Here is a 19,599-nt window from a genome sequence, read left to right on the forward strand (position 1 = left end):
ACAGATGCACAACAACCTCACCATTTTGTGAAAGGATGAAAGGGCAGTGGGAGAAGAAAATCAAGACCCCAGAGAGTGAGGACCTCTACTATATAAACAGCCGATTGTGACAGGGGTGGCTGGCTCCTGAACACTTCTCAGCCTGCAGGCCAGTTCCCACCGACTGGACCCTGTGCCCAAGCTCCCCTTCAGAACTGGCTCTAGTGAGAGCATAGTGTGGAGAAGGCCTGGGAGCTAGGTCCCGCCCACACCCACAGACAGTAAGGCAGGGCTCTCCAAAGACAGTTTGGAATTTGTCTTTTCAAACTGCGGAATTCTAAAATACCTGCCATGTGTACAAAGACAACTTCTCAAAAATTTTATTACAAACAAAACAATGACAGAACATAAGCTTACACATTAATATTTACATTATATTTAAATACATTACAGCTTTAATTTATGAACAGAAATATCTTGTCTTTTCTTCTTTTTCTTTTCTGTTTTCTTTGCGTCATTGATTTGCATCTTTACTTGATCTTGTAATTTAGAAAAGAATGCTTGAGATGACTTTAAGGCTTTGTCTTTACCTTCATCCTGCGATTAAAAATAACAAATGCTCACACTACAAAATATGCTTTTAAGTAAAAAAGCCAAATGATTACAGTAATGTATAGAAGTACTTATATACAAAAGGATGACAAGAAGTTATGAAAAATGAGACCAGTTAGCACAGAGGTATTATATACATTCTGTACGGCTGCAACATTCTTGTCACCTAAAGAAGGGAGTGGAAGAAAAACAGCGGCCCGGACCCAGGTTACGGGGAGGGCTCTACAGTAAACCTGAGCGTTTAAGGCTGATGTTCCGGCCAACACCCAGGGGCTTCTCCACCCAGGCACCGGGGCTGGGGGTCATCAGTGGCCCACTCCGCCAGTGACCGAAGTCACAGCTTTACATCCACTACTCCCTGCAGAGGCACCCTTTGATGATTCTCTCCCCCACATCCTTACCTTTAATAACAACGCTCTGCCTGTTTTGGTCAGCTTTTTCAACTTCTCTGAAGCTACGGCTTTTGTGTATTTCCCTGCCTGATCTGGCTTGCTCTTTTCAAGCAGCTTTCTCCGTTTTTCCTTCTCCTTTATTTTCATATGCTTCCGAAATTTCTTTTTCCTCCGTTCTCGTTTCTTGTCTGTAACTGTTTTTTCAGCAGCTGTTTTTATGTCTCCAGCTTTATTTTTTTCCTGTTGAAAAATAGCCACCAGCAGACTAGTTAACCCAATCCAACAGCGACTCCGCAAACTGAAGAGGAGCAATCCCACGGGACGTGGCCAGAAGGATGTACATCCACGGCCGAGTGTTTGAGAACACAGAGCAATCCCCACTTGCATTCCAAAGAGCTCTGGTAGCAGCTTTTTAGGATCTAGACTGCGTTCTTTGATGGAACAGACTCTTACAGTGGCAGCTCAGTTCCCAAACTACTTCACAAAGGCAGCCTCAGAGCTACACTGTCAAGCTGCAGCCCTGGAGAGGCCAGCACCTTCCAGCACCCAGGACTTCAGCATGGGATTCAGGAACATGCCTGAGGAGCCCCCACGCTAAGCTACTGATGACAGCCACTGGGCTAGTGGCAGGGGTTCCCAGAGACGGAAGGGAAACTTCCATTCAGGGAGGATTAATTTCCTCTTTTCTCTCAGCTGCCAGCCTATCCTGCCAGGACCACCACCTATACAGGCAGCAGAGGTTCTGAAGAAGTGGGTGTAGCAAAGCAAGTGAGGAGGGACAAAGACGGCCATGTTGCTGGGCCAGCCGGGAAGATGCGGCCCTGGCAGAAACCATCGTTAGTGTGTAAGGCCCGAGCTTCCATGCTCATGAAGAAGAGACTGCCTGCATTTGTTATGTCCAGCTTCTTTGAGTCCAAATGCTTTATTCTAGACCCCAATTCCACATTAAATGGAATAAAATAAGGGAAAATACTGACATTAAAGGATTGCTAGTATATAAGCAATGTGTTTTAAGCCTAACATCACTACTAGTATTCAATTAGGATTATAACAAGATACTGTTATTGGATATTTATAAACAGCTTTTATAATAATTCTCATACTTGTACCTCATAATAATACCTGATTAGAGAAGACTGGTATTTGAATATTACGTAACATTATTAGTTTCATTATACTTAGAACTGCTGATACATTAGAATGCAAACTACAAACTCAAGGAAAATGACATAAAATAAATGGAGATCTGGCTAGAAACAACTAATGTGTAAATAGCTATTCAACATGTCAACATTGGATTCTTACCTTGACTTCCTCTGGGGCCAGGAGAGCTGCGTCACTGACACTCACTGGGGCTACTTCCTCCAGGGTTATGGCTGGCAGATTTGACACAACCTTTATCTCTGGAACAGGCTAAAAAGGAAACAGCAAATTTAATAGGAAGTCAGAATAAGTCCTAACATAAAATATCTGTATTGTGAACCTATTAAAGCTTAATACATAAAACACTTTATGGAGATTATTTAAACTGTATGATGTGTTCACAGCAAAAGTCTTAAGCTAACTGAATGATGGTGGGGTTGGTGAGGAATCTTTTGCTGACTTAAGAGTCTTCTCTGTCTCAACACTATAACAGCAGCACTTATTTCTAGAGTTTTACATGACATTTCTGCCATATTCAAATACCAGTTCTCTCATCTATTACTAAATTACTTCCATCTGTCATGTATGTGGACATTCTCAACAATCCTACCTAATGTTTAATAGAATCTGTTGATTTCTGTGAATATTATCTTGCCTTAAGTTATTGAAAAAACGCTAGCTATGAAAAATATATGGAAGACTAAAACAGCATCAAAATAAATCAAACCTATTAATTATAAAAGAAAAGAAGGCAATGCTAAGTTAAAAGCCATTTGTTTTTTTTGAAAGAAATTCAAAATTAAAACAGGTTTCATACCAATCATCGTAATTAAACGACACTGGTGATTATTTAACACTTACACTTATGTTCTTTATATCTAATTCTCACACATCTCTGTTGGGGGTGCCAGGGGGCAGGGACTCTGTCAGCCACAGTGGAGTAAAAGATGAAGTGTGAGAAAGAGCAGGTGTCCTGGAGAGAACTTGGACTGAGACCATGAGAAAGGGGTCCTACTGCAAAGCACATCACCACCTTCTTCACACATTCATTTTCCGTATCACAGTCCTCTCCAGATTCCAGTTAACTAGGCAGGTATGTGCCCTAGGAAACTTAAAGAACGAAAGCAAGCCAAACACAACAGGATCCTGGATTCTAAATAAGCGAAAAATGTCAGACTGTGAAAAAGGTAATTTCTTTCTCTGGACCACTGTTCAATTATTTATTAGGAGCATTGTGTTCCAATCTACAATTTGAAGAGAAACGGGGAGGAGATGGTGCCCCAAATAACAAAAACTGATGCTTGGTTAACAGGATCTAGAGATAGCTCATGAAAAACCATCCTATGAAAAAGTTAATACCAAGGGGAACCTACACAAGAAATTCTATACTTCTGAAAAGGAAAAAAGTAAGAAAGGCTTTTAAACTGGAGCTGAGACACAAATTCATTCACTCCTTAGCCAATTCCCATGATTCTAGGCAATGCCTGTGCACTTTGCACATCAGGCTCCGTCCGTAGCTGCTAGTGTGATGAACGCAGCAGCAAAAGAACACAAGACACATTTGTGCTGGCTTGAAAATGAGTAGAGATTAATTATCAACTAATGACTGCAATTGTGCTATGGCACTATGAAGGAAAGGAGCAGAGCAGAGGCGAGTGCGGGACCAGGAAGGCAGGGGCATTTAGCCTGCAACCCAGAGACAGAGGACACCAGCCATGGAGAGGAGGACACACAGCCTAATAGGCCTGGGGGGAGAGCCCGCAGGAAGGTGCAAGGAAGGAGGCCCTTCACCTGCTGAAGGCACTGGAACAAGACCGGTGCAGCTGGGGGATAGTTGGTTATGGAGACCATGGGACAGGAAGGAGCCAGATCACACTGAGCCTTGTAAAGCACACAAAGGGATCATGCTCTTCACAACAGTGAGACTTTTTCACAGGAAGAACTGCAGGCCAAGAGGGGTTGAGAAATTCCTCTCTTCTCCTCATCTATTTTATAGAGCCCAAGCTAGTACTTTGGGAAACTAAAGATGATTCCTGTCACCAAAAACTTACTGTCATATAAATTGCACCCTGACTAAACAAAAACAAAAGAGCAGGCGATAAAAGCTGACTGTGTGTTTGAGATGTCAAAATACACAGAAGAAATCACATAACCATCAAAGAACCAGAAAGAATCTTGGAGATTACCTTACCCATACAGATGAAATGCCAAGTGATTTGCCTAAATCACAAAGGTAGATAGGGGGAGAATCAGACTCCGGTTTCCGACTTCTAGACGAGTCCCTAATTCATGACATCCTTTCCAGACAACGAGAGACACGAAGGAGCAATAGGTGAGTAAGCACCAAAGTATGCTGCGGCTTGTTTTATGGGTTTACAGAAGGTGGTAAGTAGGAGAAGCAGATCCGAAGAATGACAGGCACAGATCCAAGTCTGGGAGGGAGTGAAACAGGTAGAGAGGGAGAGCACAGGAGCCTAAGCGGGGCCCAGGCAGCCACAGGCAGTGAAGAGAAGACAGGCTCAGTTAGACCGGACCCTCCCACCTCCTAAGCCTTGGTTTCCTCATCTGCCGAGTGGAAAGTATAGTATCTGCCTTAGTGTTTTGTGGATTAAGAGTTAATGAACAGGGGCACAAGATGGAGGCATAGGCTGGTCCCAACTTTAGTCTTCATGAAACGAACTAGCAACTATCCTCAGACAAGACACCACTGTGAAAATTCCAGAACCTGAGGGTGTGGGGAGGGAAGCTGAAGCACTCCATGGACCAGAGACTGAGAAGGGCTGCACTAGGAGGGTAAAAGGAGAGGCTACGACTCTGACATACTTTCTCTCCCCAAGGCAAGCCAGCAACCCATTGGCCTACAGTTTCTCCCATGGGAAAAGAGGGTTCAGGAAGGTGGACTTCCAGTTGCCCAGTGCTGCAGGATGCTTCTGAGCGGGCCCATTCATATCTGCCTCCTGGGGCTCACTGAGGGCATCTGCAGGGCCTGACCACTGGGGAGCAGGCTGGGATGGATGAGGTGCAGGGCTTCCAGCAACCAGGGCCCTGAGCTCGCAGTGTCCCTCCTTGCAGCAGCACCAAAGTAGAGAGCCCAGCCAGGGGCTCTACCCATCTTCTGGGCCAGGTCAGTGGCCTTGTCTGTCTCAAAGAGCTCTGTACACCCCCATGTTCACTGCAGTATATTTTCTAAGAGCAAGATATAGAGACAACCTAAGTCTCCTTTGATGGATGGACAAAGAAGATGTGAAACACACACACAATAGGATATTACTTAGACAGAAGAAAGGAAATTCTGTTATTTGCAATGCAACAACATGGATGGACCCTGAGTGCATTATGCTAAGTGAAATAGACAAAGATAAATACTGTATGAGCTCACTTAGATGTGGAATCTAAAAGAACTGAAGTGACAGAAACAGAGATTGGTGGCTGCTAGAGGCAGGGGTTGGGGGATTGGGTGAAGGTGGTCAAAAGGCACAACTTCCAGTTATGTTCTGGGGATGTCAGTTACTAATGGGAACTATAGTTACTGTTTCATATATTTGAAAGTTGCTAAGAGTAGATCTTAAAAGCTCGTATCACAAGAAAAAACTATAACTATGTGAGGTGATAGATATTAACTAAGCTACGGTAATCACTTTACAATAACGCATATACATATAGGTTATCTCCTACTTGTTTAAAATTCATGTTACTCCACTTTGCTTTTATGAAAGACCCACATTGGTAACTATTTTTGCTAATGGAAAGAGATCCGAAGAGGATTTTCACTTTCACACACACAAAAAAGGCGAAAAGTGAAAACAGCACTAGTGTCACACGTTTTGCAGTGAGCCTGGGTAGAGGCAGCGTGCACCCGAAGCAGTGTGGCCCTACCATGCTCCTCCACTGGCACTGTGCTCAGCACCAGACCACCAGAGCTGTGAGCTGTGTCTGTGGGCATCTGTGCTTTATCTCAATTCATTCTGAGCACCGTTAGCATGATGTGTCCTCGGGTAACAGAAAAGTCTAAGAGAAGTTATTTTTTGGGTCTCATAATGCTCAAATACTTTTCCATATAAATCAGTGATAACTGCTTCTTAGCTTTACACCATTTCAGCTTATGAAATTTAATAAGAATGTTCTACTTTGGGATGATACTTGGGGAAACCTGTATATCAAATGATTATGTTGTACATCTTAAATTTATACAATGTTTCATGTCAGTTGTATCTCAATAAAATGAGAGAAAAAAAGTTAATGCACACAAAGGACCTACTACGGCACACAGCAGATACTCAGTAAATGTCAGGTGTAGACATCACACATCTCCAGACCAATCACAGAAGAAAACACGATCAAAGGGTGAGAAATAAAAAGACCCTGCCGCTAAGGCTAAGGTCTGGCATGGGCCAGATGAAGATCCGGCTGGACCAGCAGGGGAAGCCAGAACTGTCACAGGACCAGACATGAGCCTTCCTCGCGGGAGGCCTTGCCTGCAATTTACAGGGAGTCCCTGCAGGTTGGTATCCTAAAACAAAATGAAGAGCTGATTTCACAAAAGCTCAGAGGAATTAAGGTCACATCTACTCTTATCTACATACCAAAATATTAACATACTTACCGGTTTAGGGATGAAGTGAAAGTTTGAAAGGGCATCCAACTTTAAGAAGAGTGAATCCATCATCTTCTGAATTTCTACATGCTCTGGATTTTCTTCTTCTGCTGTTTTTTGCTTAGGAAATAATTTCAACATGAGACTAAGCAGCTTAATATACATCACAGGACAAACACTAAATGCCAGTGAGGGTGATGAGAAGTGATTACCCTCCAAGCTTTAGCTCCAATTAAAATGATCAACACCAAATAGTGCCAGTACTGACCACAGAGATGTGACGTGACTGCTGTCAGAAAAGCAATTCCCATTAGGATGGTTATTTAAAAAATGTGGGGGGGGAAACAGGTGTTGGCAGGGATGGGGGGAACTGGAACCCTCGTGCATTGTTGGTGACATGTGAAATGGTACATTCACAAGTCTGGCAGCTTCTCAAAAACCTAAACAGAGAATTACCATAGGACTCAGCAATTCCACTCTTAGGTATATGCACAAAAAAATTAAAAGCAGGTACTCAAACAAATACGTGTACATGTATGTTCAGAGCAGTGTTCACAATAGCAAAAAGGTAGAAACAGTCCAAATGCCAATCCAGGTATGGCTAGATAAATTGTGGTATACATACACTATGGAATGTTATTAAGCTAAAGAAGAGAAACGAAGTACTGACACATACCACAATCTTGAAAACTTTAGGCTAAGTGAAAGAAGTCACACACGCAAGTCACTTACATGATTTCACTTACGTGGAATGTCCAGAGAAAGTAAATCCACAGAGACTGAATACAGATTGGTAGGAGTCAGTCCCTTTGGTGAGGGAGGAATAGGGAGCAAATCCTTAATGCATGTGGGATTTTATTTTGGGATGATTAAAATGTTTTGGAACTGGATAGAGAAAGTGTACCACACTGTGCATGTACTACATGCTCCTGAATTATTTACTATAAAGTGTTAATTTTACGTTAAGTGAATCTCACTCAATTTAAAAAAAGAAAATCAACGTGTTAATGGAGACTTCAAAAAGAATAATCCAAATACCCATCTGAATAGTAGGGGCTTTTTTTCCTTTTATTTATATATAATTTGTTAAAAGATTTATTCTGATTAAATCACATTGAAAAAAGTATTTTCATTCTCCTGAGAATGGGCAAACTTTATACTTCCCTTTTCCCTCTGCCCAAAATGCTTATTCTAAAAAGCTTAGACTGTTTTTGTTTGCTTTTTCATTAAGACACATAATATAAAACAAAACAAACCAGAATTGGGAAGCAACTGGTTCTTGGCCTCCATGGCCCTGACACCAGACATGCATTCAGATTCGTTTCCAGTGTCACCAGAGCCCACCTTCCAACCACGTCCAAGCACTGCTAATGCTTCCTTAACTCCCATTTTTTATCCTCAACATGCTGTTTTGCCTCATTCCAGGTAACAGTATCTGTGAAATCATACACACACAACTAAGAGTAAAGGTTCATTTATGTGCTGTTAACCACTGTGTTGCTCATTACCTCGAGTACAGATATCAAACTTCAAGAGATACTGACCATTATCCCCAGACTAACTCTTAATGGAATGGGTCTAGAATTAGCTTAAATTAAGTCCATACTCAAAAATTTGTGTACTGGTTGTTGACATCTGAGATATAAATAAAACTAACATTTATAGAGCTAGCACAAGCTGTCTCATTATAGATTTAATTTTTAACTTTCATGATTACTGAATACTTTGTATTTACAAAATTTCCTCAGGTACTCAGGGACGTTCAATAGCCATCAGCGAGGCTGGACCTATGTTGCTTCAACTACCACCTTGGGTTACAAAGCAGCGAGAGGAATTTTAACTGAAACCGTTCCAGTTCTTCAGCTTCACAGTGGCACCAACGGCACCATTTGCTCTTGCTGCCTTAGGGGCATCAAGTAACAAAATCTGGTAGGGCTCTTCAGTGGCTTCTGCTGAATAGAAATACCTTCTTATCCCCAAGCACACTGACCACATTCAATGTGAAGGAATAATTCAATTACTGTATTGGGAATATAATATTTTGGAAACATGACATTGTTCTCTTTAACCAGATATATTTTTTAAGAATCTAAGTAAAAAACAAAAACTTAAAAATCTGATGAATTCACAGATTATCTTATGTTTCAGTAACTGCTGAAGTATGAATGAGAAATGGTTAAATTGCAGCACTACTATATTAAATGCTGGAAAGTCAGTTAACTATCTGTGAAACTACCAGGTAACCAATGACTAATAAGAAAAATAACTCACACAGCCCCTCACACTCAGAGGGATTACAACCACCCTCTATTCCCAGAACCCTCCGTCTCACAATACGAGGAGACTCCAGAACTCAAGATTTCTGTTTCACCAATTTCAGCCATCACTGAACTAGCAGAGCTGGTTCTTTACTTCTCTGAACAATCCTCTTTTCTTTGCCGTACTGGCTTCCTTACCTGGTTGAGTTTGATGTATTCCTGTTCATAAATTTCAGCAAGGCTCAATTTGCTCTTCTCATGGTCTAATGTTATGCGCTTTTTGTACTCATATGCATCCTCTTTAGGTTTTTCTTTACGTACAACATCGTCCCAAGCCTGAAATGTGAAAGGGACATGGAATATAAATTAACAGATTCTGTAATTTCTTTCTAGGCCCACTTAAGAATCTTCCTCTGGATTATTATCATTCCAAAGTAAGAAAGTTACAGCAAGAAAGAAGTAATTTTCAACCTCTGGAATGACTATTCAAGCCATAAAGTATTATAAAAAGCAAAGAGGGTATTACTCAAGTATTCTTTTTTGTTTCTGTCTTTCTTTACCAACTTTAATTCCATATTTCCTCATCACGGTTTATACGTCAAGACTCCAGTTTGTCTTGTTTCATTTCAAATTTGAAGATATTCTACATAGTACCCACCTTTCCAACTTTTCCTATTTTAAGTAAACATGTTATAAAGCCATCTCTTACTGTACATGTTATATACTCAAGTTCTAGTCTAAGTTTACAAATAAGATCAATTCTTAAACAAGAACTCTTTGCTGTTTTTAACATTTGGGGAAAAAAGACCCTTCACTTGACACACTAGGTAAGATACTGTGCCTAGACCAAGGGTCCCGGGTTTGGCCACATCAAGTTAGGACGCCAGTCTGCACACCTGCCACCCTCCACCAGCTTCATACTATACCACCCGGGAGATCAGCAAAGCTTTTGGGGGGATGGCAATGGCTCTGGCTAAATCTTTCTCCTCAGGCACAAGGCCAGTCTTTCTGGGGCACCAGTGAAGGGCAGCACCTTGCACAACAAAACCTAAGGATACCTCTAGAACAGATTTAGAGCTTTTAAAGGAGGAACAGATACATACAAAATTTCCATGAAAACAGTGTTATTCCTGCTCCTAAAATATTCTATTATTTCCAAAGTTTTCAATGAATTTAAAATTTCATTCTTACTGACCTGATCTCTTATTCTCTGCTTAATGATATCTTCTAGTTGAAGGGTAGTTTCCTCTGTGATCACGGGTGCTAAAGAAAATATAACATGTACTCATTAAGTAGATATAAACTAGACCAGTGGTTCTCAAGAGAGGCCTGGACCAGCAGTATCAACACCCAGGAAATGTGAATTCTGGGGCCCCACCCAACACTTCCTTGATCATAAAGTGGGGGAAAGGGACTCTTAAGTGTTTTAACTAGTCCTTGTGATACTTCCTCCAGTTTGAGAACCGTAAAACTAGAATATACATGGTAGTAAGTGCTAACACTTTTAACCTGTGTACTTGTTTTCCATTGTCTCTGGCACTGAATAAAATGGACATTCATTTTGACTTAATGGGTATGAGAATTTGAGGAGGACGAGGGTTTCTGGATTGAATTCACAATTTAATCAGTGGGCAATGGCAGCAGACATAAAAGGATCACTAGCAGAAATCTGACTACGGACTATATATAGGCTATCACTGGTATATTAGTAATATTTGGGTGGATTAATGGTACTGTAACTATAATGGAGAATGTCCTAGTTTTTAGAAGATCCGTGTAAAAGTACTTAGGAGCAAAGTGTAATGGAATCGGCAATTTTCAAATGGCTTGGAGGAAAAAAGTGCCCATGTATAATCACATCCATATACAGGGGAAAGAGGAAATACAAAATACAGCAAAATATTTATAACTGATGAATCCAGTTGAATGGCATATATATGTTCATTGTATTATTTTTTTTTGACTTTTCTGCATATTTGCAAGTTTTTTAAAATAACAAATTGAGGGAAAAGAAATATTACTCCAAAACTTCCTATGAAATAGAGTAACAGGAACAGCAGGGAAGCAATGTTTTGCAGGAGGCAGTGGGTACACGCACCCATGCGGACAGCATGGTCAAAGTGCAGGGTCTCCTCTAGAAGGCTGTTCTCTGGTCGCCTTTGTGCTGTCACTTCTCCTTGAAGCTGCCAGGTTTTTTTTTCCAACAACTCTTTTTCTAAAGATGCAATTTTTTCATTCATCTGAGAGAGAGAGACAAAAACTTATTACACATTTATAAAACAAAATTAGAATTATAGTTGAGTAAAAACAGTATTTTTAAAAGGAAAGCAAGAAATGTATCATTCTTCAGTACAGTCCTGTTTTGTTTTGTACTCTTTTTTATTACGCCAACAGTGACTTCCTATTTCTGTCACCTGAGGTGGGTTAAGGAGCTGTAGGTAACCTCTTCTTCCCACTGATTTGAAGTGCCACGTTTATATTAAATTCCCCTAGAAGCATTTAGGTATATTTCTGGGCTCTCTTGTGGTCAAATGATCTATCTAGTCACAAACCACTTCAATTTTTATTATTAGAGCATTCCCAGATATGCTCTAAAAAAGTAAATTTTTTTGATTAGAATATTAGTATCTGATGGAGTCTGACTCTTTCAACTCCACGCTCACAATCCAAATGCTCTCTGACTTCTAAAAGACAACATCTGTAAGAGTCTTAAAGTACATAAAATGCCAGGCTTCTCAGCTACCTTACTGAATGCTTTTTATTCTTTCTAATGGCATTCCAGTTCATCTGCTCGGTACTTCCACTATCCTCTGCACATATTAATGCTTTCTTTTCAGTTTTTTCTTACCTCATTGTACTGGCTAATATTCTTCAAGAATGTTAAATAATATTGGTAATGGTGATAGTGGAGATTTTGTCTTATTCTTGATTTTAAAGGGATGTTTCTAATATTTCACCAGTAAGCACAACGGCTGCCTTTGGCTAAATATGTTTGTATTTCACTAGGAGTGAAAAAAAATTAGGAATGGTTATCGAATCTTATCAAATGATAACCTGCTTTTTGACATATATGGAACTGACAATACGGGATTTGTCCCTAACCTATTACAACCAAGAATTAAATAGCTATCTTAATCCTGAATCAAGAGAATGAGGCCCCTTGGTTGTGGCAGCATTATTTTTTCATTGTGCTATTTTGGATTTTTGCATCACTATTCATACATGAGACTCTGCATGTGTTTTTTAAAGTTACCTTTGCAGGTCTGGGTATTCTTCACAAGAAAAAAGTTTGGAAGCTTTACTTCATTCTTCTATGTGGGAATCGATTACATTAAATTATCTATTTCTTAAAGGTTTGATATAATTCCCAATAAAATTAAATATGCTTTTCTTTCTTTTTTAGGGGCCTGCATGGAGGGAAGGATACTAACTCAATGACAAATGCCTTCTTTTCTTTTACAGTGCTTTTTCTTTACATTTTTCTCTTCTGGGGATAATCTGACAATCATGGATTTAACTCAGATTTTCTTTAATAATTCTTTTGATATCCTCAGTACATTTGGTTATATGCCTATTATTATTTCTAACTGTGTGATGTAATTTTAAGGTGGTTAAATGATGGAGGCAAATGATTGGAGCCAGACTGTATCCAGTATTTTCAAATGACATTTCATTTGTCTGAAATCATGTCCCAAAGAAATAATTTTTATCAACTTTGGAAGATGTGCTTGAGATGGTATTAATTAAAATGCAGGTTACATGGCATTCACAAAAGCCATCTGCAGAGCACGCCAGAGACAGGCAGTATCCTTAAAAGCAGCTGAAACAAGGACAAGAGGTTTACAGGACAGCTCATTAGGGAAGACATGCCATAGGTACAAAGACACCAAGGACCAAGAAAACAAACAGCTTTTTACACAGATTGAAAGCCGTAAGATGGGAAGCACAGCACTGATTTTTGCAAATAAGCTGCTTTCCATCTAAGCATTTCTATACAGTATGCTTGTAGAGAGTAGCAGCAAGATTTTTGTTTTGTTTTTTAAAGGATAAATAAGCATTCCACCAAGAAAACAGGGTAGATTAGTTAGCAGTCACTGAGTCAATGTTAAGCAATAAATTCCTCAAATTCTTAATTATTACCTTTTCCTGTCTTTTTTCAAAAGAGGATTTAACTTTATCAGAATCTTTCTCTACGTTGAAGATATCTGTAATTTCTGTTTCCTCATCAACTGGCAAAGCAAAGGTTACTTTATGTTGTTTACCATCTTCATTTTCTTCAAGGTCATTATCTTCATCTCTGTAATACCAAAACACTTATGAAAGGGAAATATTCAACTTTTCATTAGGAAAACAAAAAGCAATTTTCCTAGTAAATAAAGTTCTTTTGTACACCTAATGTAACTAAATATTCTAAAGTCATTCAGTTGTTAAGGAACAACTAAAGGGTTTATTTAGATAAAATAGAACAAAAAGTCTCCAACACAGAAAATATTCATCAACTTATAATACAAACATCTCACAAAAACAGTAGGGCATTATTATTAGCACAAAAAACACATCAAAGGTCCTTGTGACAAAGGTTGATCTCTACTACCACTGATGCTTACCTTCATGAGATGATCTCTAACATCTCTTAAAATTCAGATTTTTCTTCTGCTATCTTGACACTATCTGCTCTTAGAGAATCTACTGTATGATAGCAGAGAATCTAACTTCTCACTTAGACAAACATGATTCAAAATACTCACGTTTCAGAACTGCTTTTTTCTGTTTCTTCAGCAATCTCTTCCTCTTCTTCATTTGAACCCAGTTCATCATCGTGAACACTTGCTAGGTCTTCATCACTTTCAACTGGATCAAAGAAATCTTTGTATTTCAGATTTCTGGAACTTTTACCTGACTAAAACAAAAGAACTTTTAAAACCTCTAATTAAGGATAGAAAAACACATTAAACCATGCATATAGGGGTATGCATATTATATATGGTAAACTGGCAACTAATAACACTACCATAAACTGTAAGAATTACTAGACCATAATAAACTGAATAAAGTATAGATTCATCTATAACTGATTAAGATGTAACATTCCTATTTCTAAATCTTCTAACTACAATTATTTCCCAAATACCCATGCCTAAATAAAGTATACAATACCTTCCTTTCACCATTTTTGGTGCATAGTGAAAATATGTTTGAAAAGAGAAAATTCTGAATATGTCTAACATGTATGATTATAGTTCTTAAGCTACAAGTGTTTTAAATAGGGAAATGATGGATTTGGTTTAATTTTTAAAACTAATATTTATGTTCTGGTGAGTTTTGAGGTATTTTAAACCTCTTCTGGACAAAGAGAACAAAATCGAAATTTTAGGAAGTATCCAGTATTCTGTTTCCTCTCCCAAAACTTTACCTTAAGTTTTTGACTTTCAAAGAGTCCTTCCTCATCTTCATCAGAATTAACATCTTCAAAAAAATCAATATCTTCTTCCTCCTCATCATCTTTTTGTTCTTCCTTTTCTATGTTTTCTAAAAAGGTCTCCATTTCAGATAGTTTGAAGAATTTATCATCTACTATGGACTTTTCTCTTGGTTTCCCAGGCACTTTGCTTTGCACCTTGCTCTGCTGTTCCAACTTGCTGATATCAAAGTCAAGATCAGAATCCTCATCACTGAAAACCGGGCTCCTCCTCAGACCGAATTTGTCTGAGCCTTTAGCTCTCTCATCCCCTTTGGGACCACTAACACTCCGGTGCGGTACTTCCTCCTCTTCTAAATCTCGTTCTAGATCCGCTGGGCCATCAGCCTCCGTCTCTGAGCCATCCTCCTCACACTCCTGCTCTTCACCCTCTGGGAGAAGACTGATGTCTTTGTCTTTAACGGTTTCACTGACTGCATTCTGCAAGTACTGTAAAACTGGTTCATTCTGCAGTTCTAGTTGCTGCCAAATCTGCTCATCATCAAATCTGTTTATCACCAATTTTTGTAAAGGACTTCCTTGGACTCTACCATTCTCCAATATTTTAGTAAAGTCATAAAGAACTTTTGTTAAAGAAGTAAAGTCTGATGCCAATCCATCTTGAATCCTATTAAGGGAGCAGGGTGAGGAAATTAAATGAGATTTATAACCATAGGTAATAACTTCTCAACACCCTGAATTAAAAGAAACAAAAAAAAGCCCAGCTCTTGAACAAAATCAAACTTGAATGAAATGTTAATTTTAAATTAGATTCCAGTCCCCAGGAATGCACACTTGCCGATGAGGCACATTAATATTAAGTGTCAATTAAGTGCAGCTGACACTTAAACATGGGTTTGAACTGCACAAGTCCAGTTACACATGGGCTTTCTCGATAAATACAGAATAGTACTGCAAATAGTTTCACTTCCTTATGATTTTCTGAACATTTTCCTTTTTTTAAGCTTACTTTATTGTAAGAATACAGTATATATAACATATAACATACAAATGTGTTTTAACTGACTGTTTCTGTTATGGGTAAGGTTGCTGGTCAACAGTAGGCTGTTAATAAAAGTTTCTGGGAGAATGAAAAGTTACATGTAGATATTCAACTGCCCAGGATATCAGCACCCAACTCCCATGTTGCTCAAGGGTCAAATCTACCAATGAATCTGCTAAATGGATGTTAGACAGTTTTTAGGAATTTAGGGGTGAAGTCTAAAGACTGTTACATATTTGCTAGAAATATCTAGTGAGTCTTACAAGGCCTTAAATTATCAACTCTGCTTATTATATGTTACTCCAATCATTCAGGCAACCAAAGGTCAACGCTTGCTTAAGAGTGATCAAAGACTACACTCTGAGGATGAGACTTCTGCATAAAGAGACAGTCTTACCAACATATAAAAACACATATTCTAGGCAAAGCAGCAGGTGGAAATGAGCTTGATGAGTCTGGTGGAGAAAAAGGTCAACATGTCTGGTAAAGTTAGAGAAAGGTGGGAGCTGAATCATGCAAAACTCAGAGGTAAGAGTTTGTCATTTTAAACATAAAGAGAAGCTATCAATAAGTTTTAGCAGAGGAGCAAAATGATATAATTTATGCCTTGGAAAGATGGCCTACAGAGTCAAAGGAACAAAAGGATGATGATTAAGAGACATCCAGGCAAAGGATGAAAAACTGTCCTGGGATTAGGGCAGTAGATATGGACAGAAGTGGAACTTTGAATATAGTTTGGAGACAGAACTGACAGGATTTGCTAATGAATTAGATAGAGAATTCAAAGACAGCCAGACATCAAGCAGTAGCTTAGTTATATGTCTGAACCACTGGAAAGACAGAGGTGCCATTTACCGAGACAGGGAAGGCAGGTGAGGGAGCATGGGGAAAGAATTTCAGGGAGGGCAGAAGACAGGAGAGTAAACAGAGCCAACAGCTTATTTTGAAGGCATTAAACTTAAAATGCTGAGAAAATATGGCTGTAGTTGCCATAAGCCTGGAGCTGGAGAGAGATCGGGTCGGAAATACAAATCTGAGCACCATCATTTCAGTGACCGAATTTTAAGTTCTTCAACAAAATACAAAGAGTTTTTGCTAGGAAGAGGGATGAAAAACAGTCTTAATTCTCCTGATACTCGGTCATGGGGGTGGCCAGACTAATACTTTAAAAGAGAAAGATGGGTATGTAAGCACTGAGTGCTCTGGGAGCATAAGGGAGAAAAGAGCAACAGAGCCAGCGTGCGCGTCTGTGCCGAGGCGTAGGGACCGGGTAAGCCTCAACGCAGCCCACGGTGTAACTCAGCTTAGTTTGATTTCAATAGCGCACGACTGGGAGATCCACACTGTACAGCTTTTAACAATTTAAAAATTCTGATAGGCTAGGGAAGCGAAAAATCTGAAATCTGGGGGAAAGAGATCTAAACTTCCTTTTACCTTCCCTACTTCAGAATTTGCCGGGGGCCTGAAGCCCGCATCCACGTGAGACCTGGGCCGCTCCGCGAGCCCAGGCTCTGCGCACTTACGTGAGGAAACACTCCGGCTGGCCGGTGGCTTTACCAACCTCCCTCAGACAACGGTTCAGGGTCCGTCGGCGCCAGACCCGCGGGGCCATAGCTTGATCAAACTCGGCACACAGGGCCGCATGCAAAGGAAATACAATAACGGGAAACACGTCACAAAGACGCGCCTCGCGCAATCCGAATTCCGGAAACGCAGGTTCCGCGCCGTACAGGTTCCAGGGCTCCTCCCAGCCAGAGCTCAAGGCAGCGCGAGAACTTTCCTTGAGCCGCGCAGCGGGGAAGGGGGAAAACGAAAATTGGCTTTAGTCAGCTCCAACACCTTTAAACTTTTTCCAAACCTTTTTTGTATTCTTGAGGGGCCCACGGGGGGCGGGGTGACGCGTCCTCCCTTTAAGTTTCTGCCGTAGATGCACTACGTGGCTTCAAAATAACGTACTGTGAAAGTGCTGGCGCTGACCCGGAGCCTACAACAAAGCAGCAACACTCGCCACGCCCCCAGCCACATATGCCACGCCCCTGGCCTGGAGGCCCGCCCCTCGGCGGAACTCCTCTCTCCCACCCCCTGATTTAGCCGGTCGCTTGCAAACATGGCGTCTGTGCTGCAGGTGGCGGCGGCAGCCGTGGCCGCGGCCTTGGCGGCTGCCGGGAAAGCCATAGGTGACTACCCCGCGCCGTCCGGGCTCGCCGCGGGAAGGGGCGCGCGGGGCGGGAGGCGGGGGCTGGGTGAGGCCGCGGGGGGCCGGAGCCCTGGGACCGACTGCCCTCTGCGCCGGGAGGCGCGTCGCCGGGTCCCAGGAACGCCGCAGGCCAGGTGGGGTCTTCCTCCCGGTCCTGGGAGAGGTGCAGTTAGTTGGCGGTGACCCTTTCTGAATATGTGGCTCCAGAAGATGAGGGAACCTGTCCAAAGGGACAGCACGGCCGGGACAGAAGTAAATGAAGTAAATGGCAGAGGGACAGCGACTTTTATTTTTTATCGCGCACCGTAGAGACGTGAGAAACCAGGAAGAGCGAATCCTCTAAAAAACGTAAGCTGAACTCGGGCTTCCAGTATCTTGGTGGGAGCCCTTGAAGGGCAGTTGTGTAAAGAAAACGAAAGGAGTGTCAAAAAAAAAAGTCGTTTTCTTCTCTCCTTCCCTCAACAGAGGACAATTTTTCCCTTAATCTGAAATTACCTGATAGGAAAAAAGTACGAAATGGTAATGTCTCAGAATTATTCCTGAGCATTTGTGATGGAACCCACACCGTAGCACTTTCGGAAGGTGTTCAAAGGGATGAACAAGGTTAGGATTCTCTGCTAGAAAGTGTATTCCACCCATTGAAACTTAAAGTTCTGGTCAGCCTTTGAAGCCCCATCGCAAACTGAACCAGTTCATTATTGATCATGACTACAGTCTTTCTTACCGATAAGTTCTTGTGCATCTGTCATTGCAAATCACCAGGGCTAAGTGAGGCACATACAAAAAGAGCTCCGTAATAGTGTTAGTTGTCTCAGCACTTCATCAGTTTAAAAAAGTAATACGTATACATGAAAAAATACAACGAAAGGCTAAGCACAGCATATTAAATGAATCTCTGATTGACCGACAGTTCTCAAGTTTTGATAATAACGTCCTCCTGGCCCCTCCTCTCTCTTCTTGGTAAAATGCAAGTCAGGATCTTAGCACACATACCATTCATTGTGAGTAGCCCTTTGCAAAAAAAACTAATACAACAAAGTTGTCTCTTATTGTCTCTTAGAAACCCATGCCTTAGAAAATAGGTAACTGCACACAGACCATATGCTACAGATATTAAAAACTGAGAATCAAAAGAATGATAGAAAATTTCCGAGGAATGAGAAAAATAAACATTAATGGTTTAGCAACATCAACTTTGCCACCAGGCAGACCTGGGCTTGAAGCCCAGTTTTGCCACTTAGTGTGACCTTGAGGAAAATTACCTAATCAGGCCTTTTTTCCTTGTCTCTAGTGGGAAAAATTGTTATCTGATCCATACAGTTATTGTTAGAATTAAAATGCCCACTGACCTATTACCATTATTTTATCTTATGGTCCTGAAGACTATTAGGCAGAGCCAGCCTGACACATGATGCACTCCCCACTTCAGAATTATTTCAGTTTGCTTAGGCAGGATTACCTAGTAGTCTTGTTGCATGACTAGCGGTGAAGCAGTGAAACAAACCAGTAGGTGTGTACTGGGAAGGGGAGGTCAGATCAGTAAGATGGTGCACCATGGGATGCTGTTCCACTGAAGATAAACCCCAGCAGTGTGGAGACTGGGGCATATCTGCATCGGGGATAATAACCAGTTTATATGTGTTGAAAGGTGAACTTGTTGTGGTTTCCACTTCCATATGATACAAACGAAGTTCCCAAGTTAAAACAAGCAGTATGGGTGAATTAGAGGATTACTATAAATAACTACTTTTAACTGGGAAAAATTCTATATCAGTATTCTTGTATCAAAAAGCAAAAAGTACTATGTTTATAATACCTTTCAGCAGAATTATGCCACCAGGATGTCAATAGTCACTAAATACTGAAATACTGTCAAAGATATTCTAAAATCTGAGCCCACACCATGTATTTTTCCAGAGTGAAAAGAGATTAGTCTCCTTGTCAAAAAAATGGTAAGTAGTGG

General features: G+C 40.6%; 2 protein-coding genes across 2 annotated transcripts in view; one reads left to right on the plus strand and one right to left on the minus strand.

The window, feature by feature from the left end:
- Positions 1 to 337: 337 nt before the first annotated feature.
- MPHOSPH10 (M-phase phosphoprotein 10) lies at positions 338 to 17,207 on the minus strand. Its single transcript, XM_017659887.3, has 11 exons — positions 16,963 to 17,207; positions 14,392 to 15,064; positions 13,727 to 13,878; positions 13,119 to 13,275; positions 11,077 to 11,218; positions 10,174 to 10,241; positions 9,177 to 9,314; positions 6,730 to 6,840; positions 2,289 to 2,396; positions 993 to 1,223; positions 338 to 576 (listed from the first exon to the last, which is right to left on the minus strand). The coding sequence occupies exons 1-11, from the start codon at positions 17,049 to 17,051 to the stop codon at positions 427 to 429; spliced, it is 2,019 nt and encodes a 672-aa protein (XP_017515376.3). The 5' UTR covers positions 17,052 to 17,207; the 3' UTR covers positions 338 to 426.
- Positions 17,208 to 17,480: 273 nt separating this feature from the next.
- Positions 17,481 to 19,599, plus strand: part of MCEE (methylmalonyl-CoA epimerase) — a 35,320-nt gene continuing 33,201 nt past the window's right edge. Inside the window, exon 1 of the mRNA XM_017659889.3 lies at positions 17,481 to 17,616. Within this exon, the coding sequence (XP_017515378.3) occupies positions 17,547 to 17,616 (70 nt within the window). The 5' untranslated portion in view covers positions 17,481 to 17,546. The remainder of the gene's footprint in view (positions 17,617 to 19,599) is intronic.

This window comes from Manis javanica, chromosome 18 (assembly GCF_040802235.1).
Source record: "Manis javanica isolate MJ-LG chromosome 18, MJ_LKY, whole genome shotgun sequence".
In the NCBI taxonomy this organism is placed as follows: domain Eukaryota; kingdom Metazoa; phylum Chordata; class Mammalia; order Pholidota; family Manidae; genus Manis; species Manis javanica.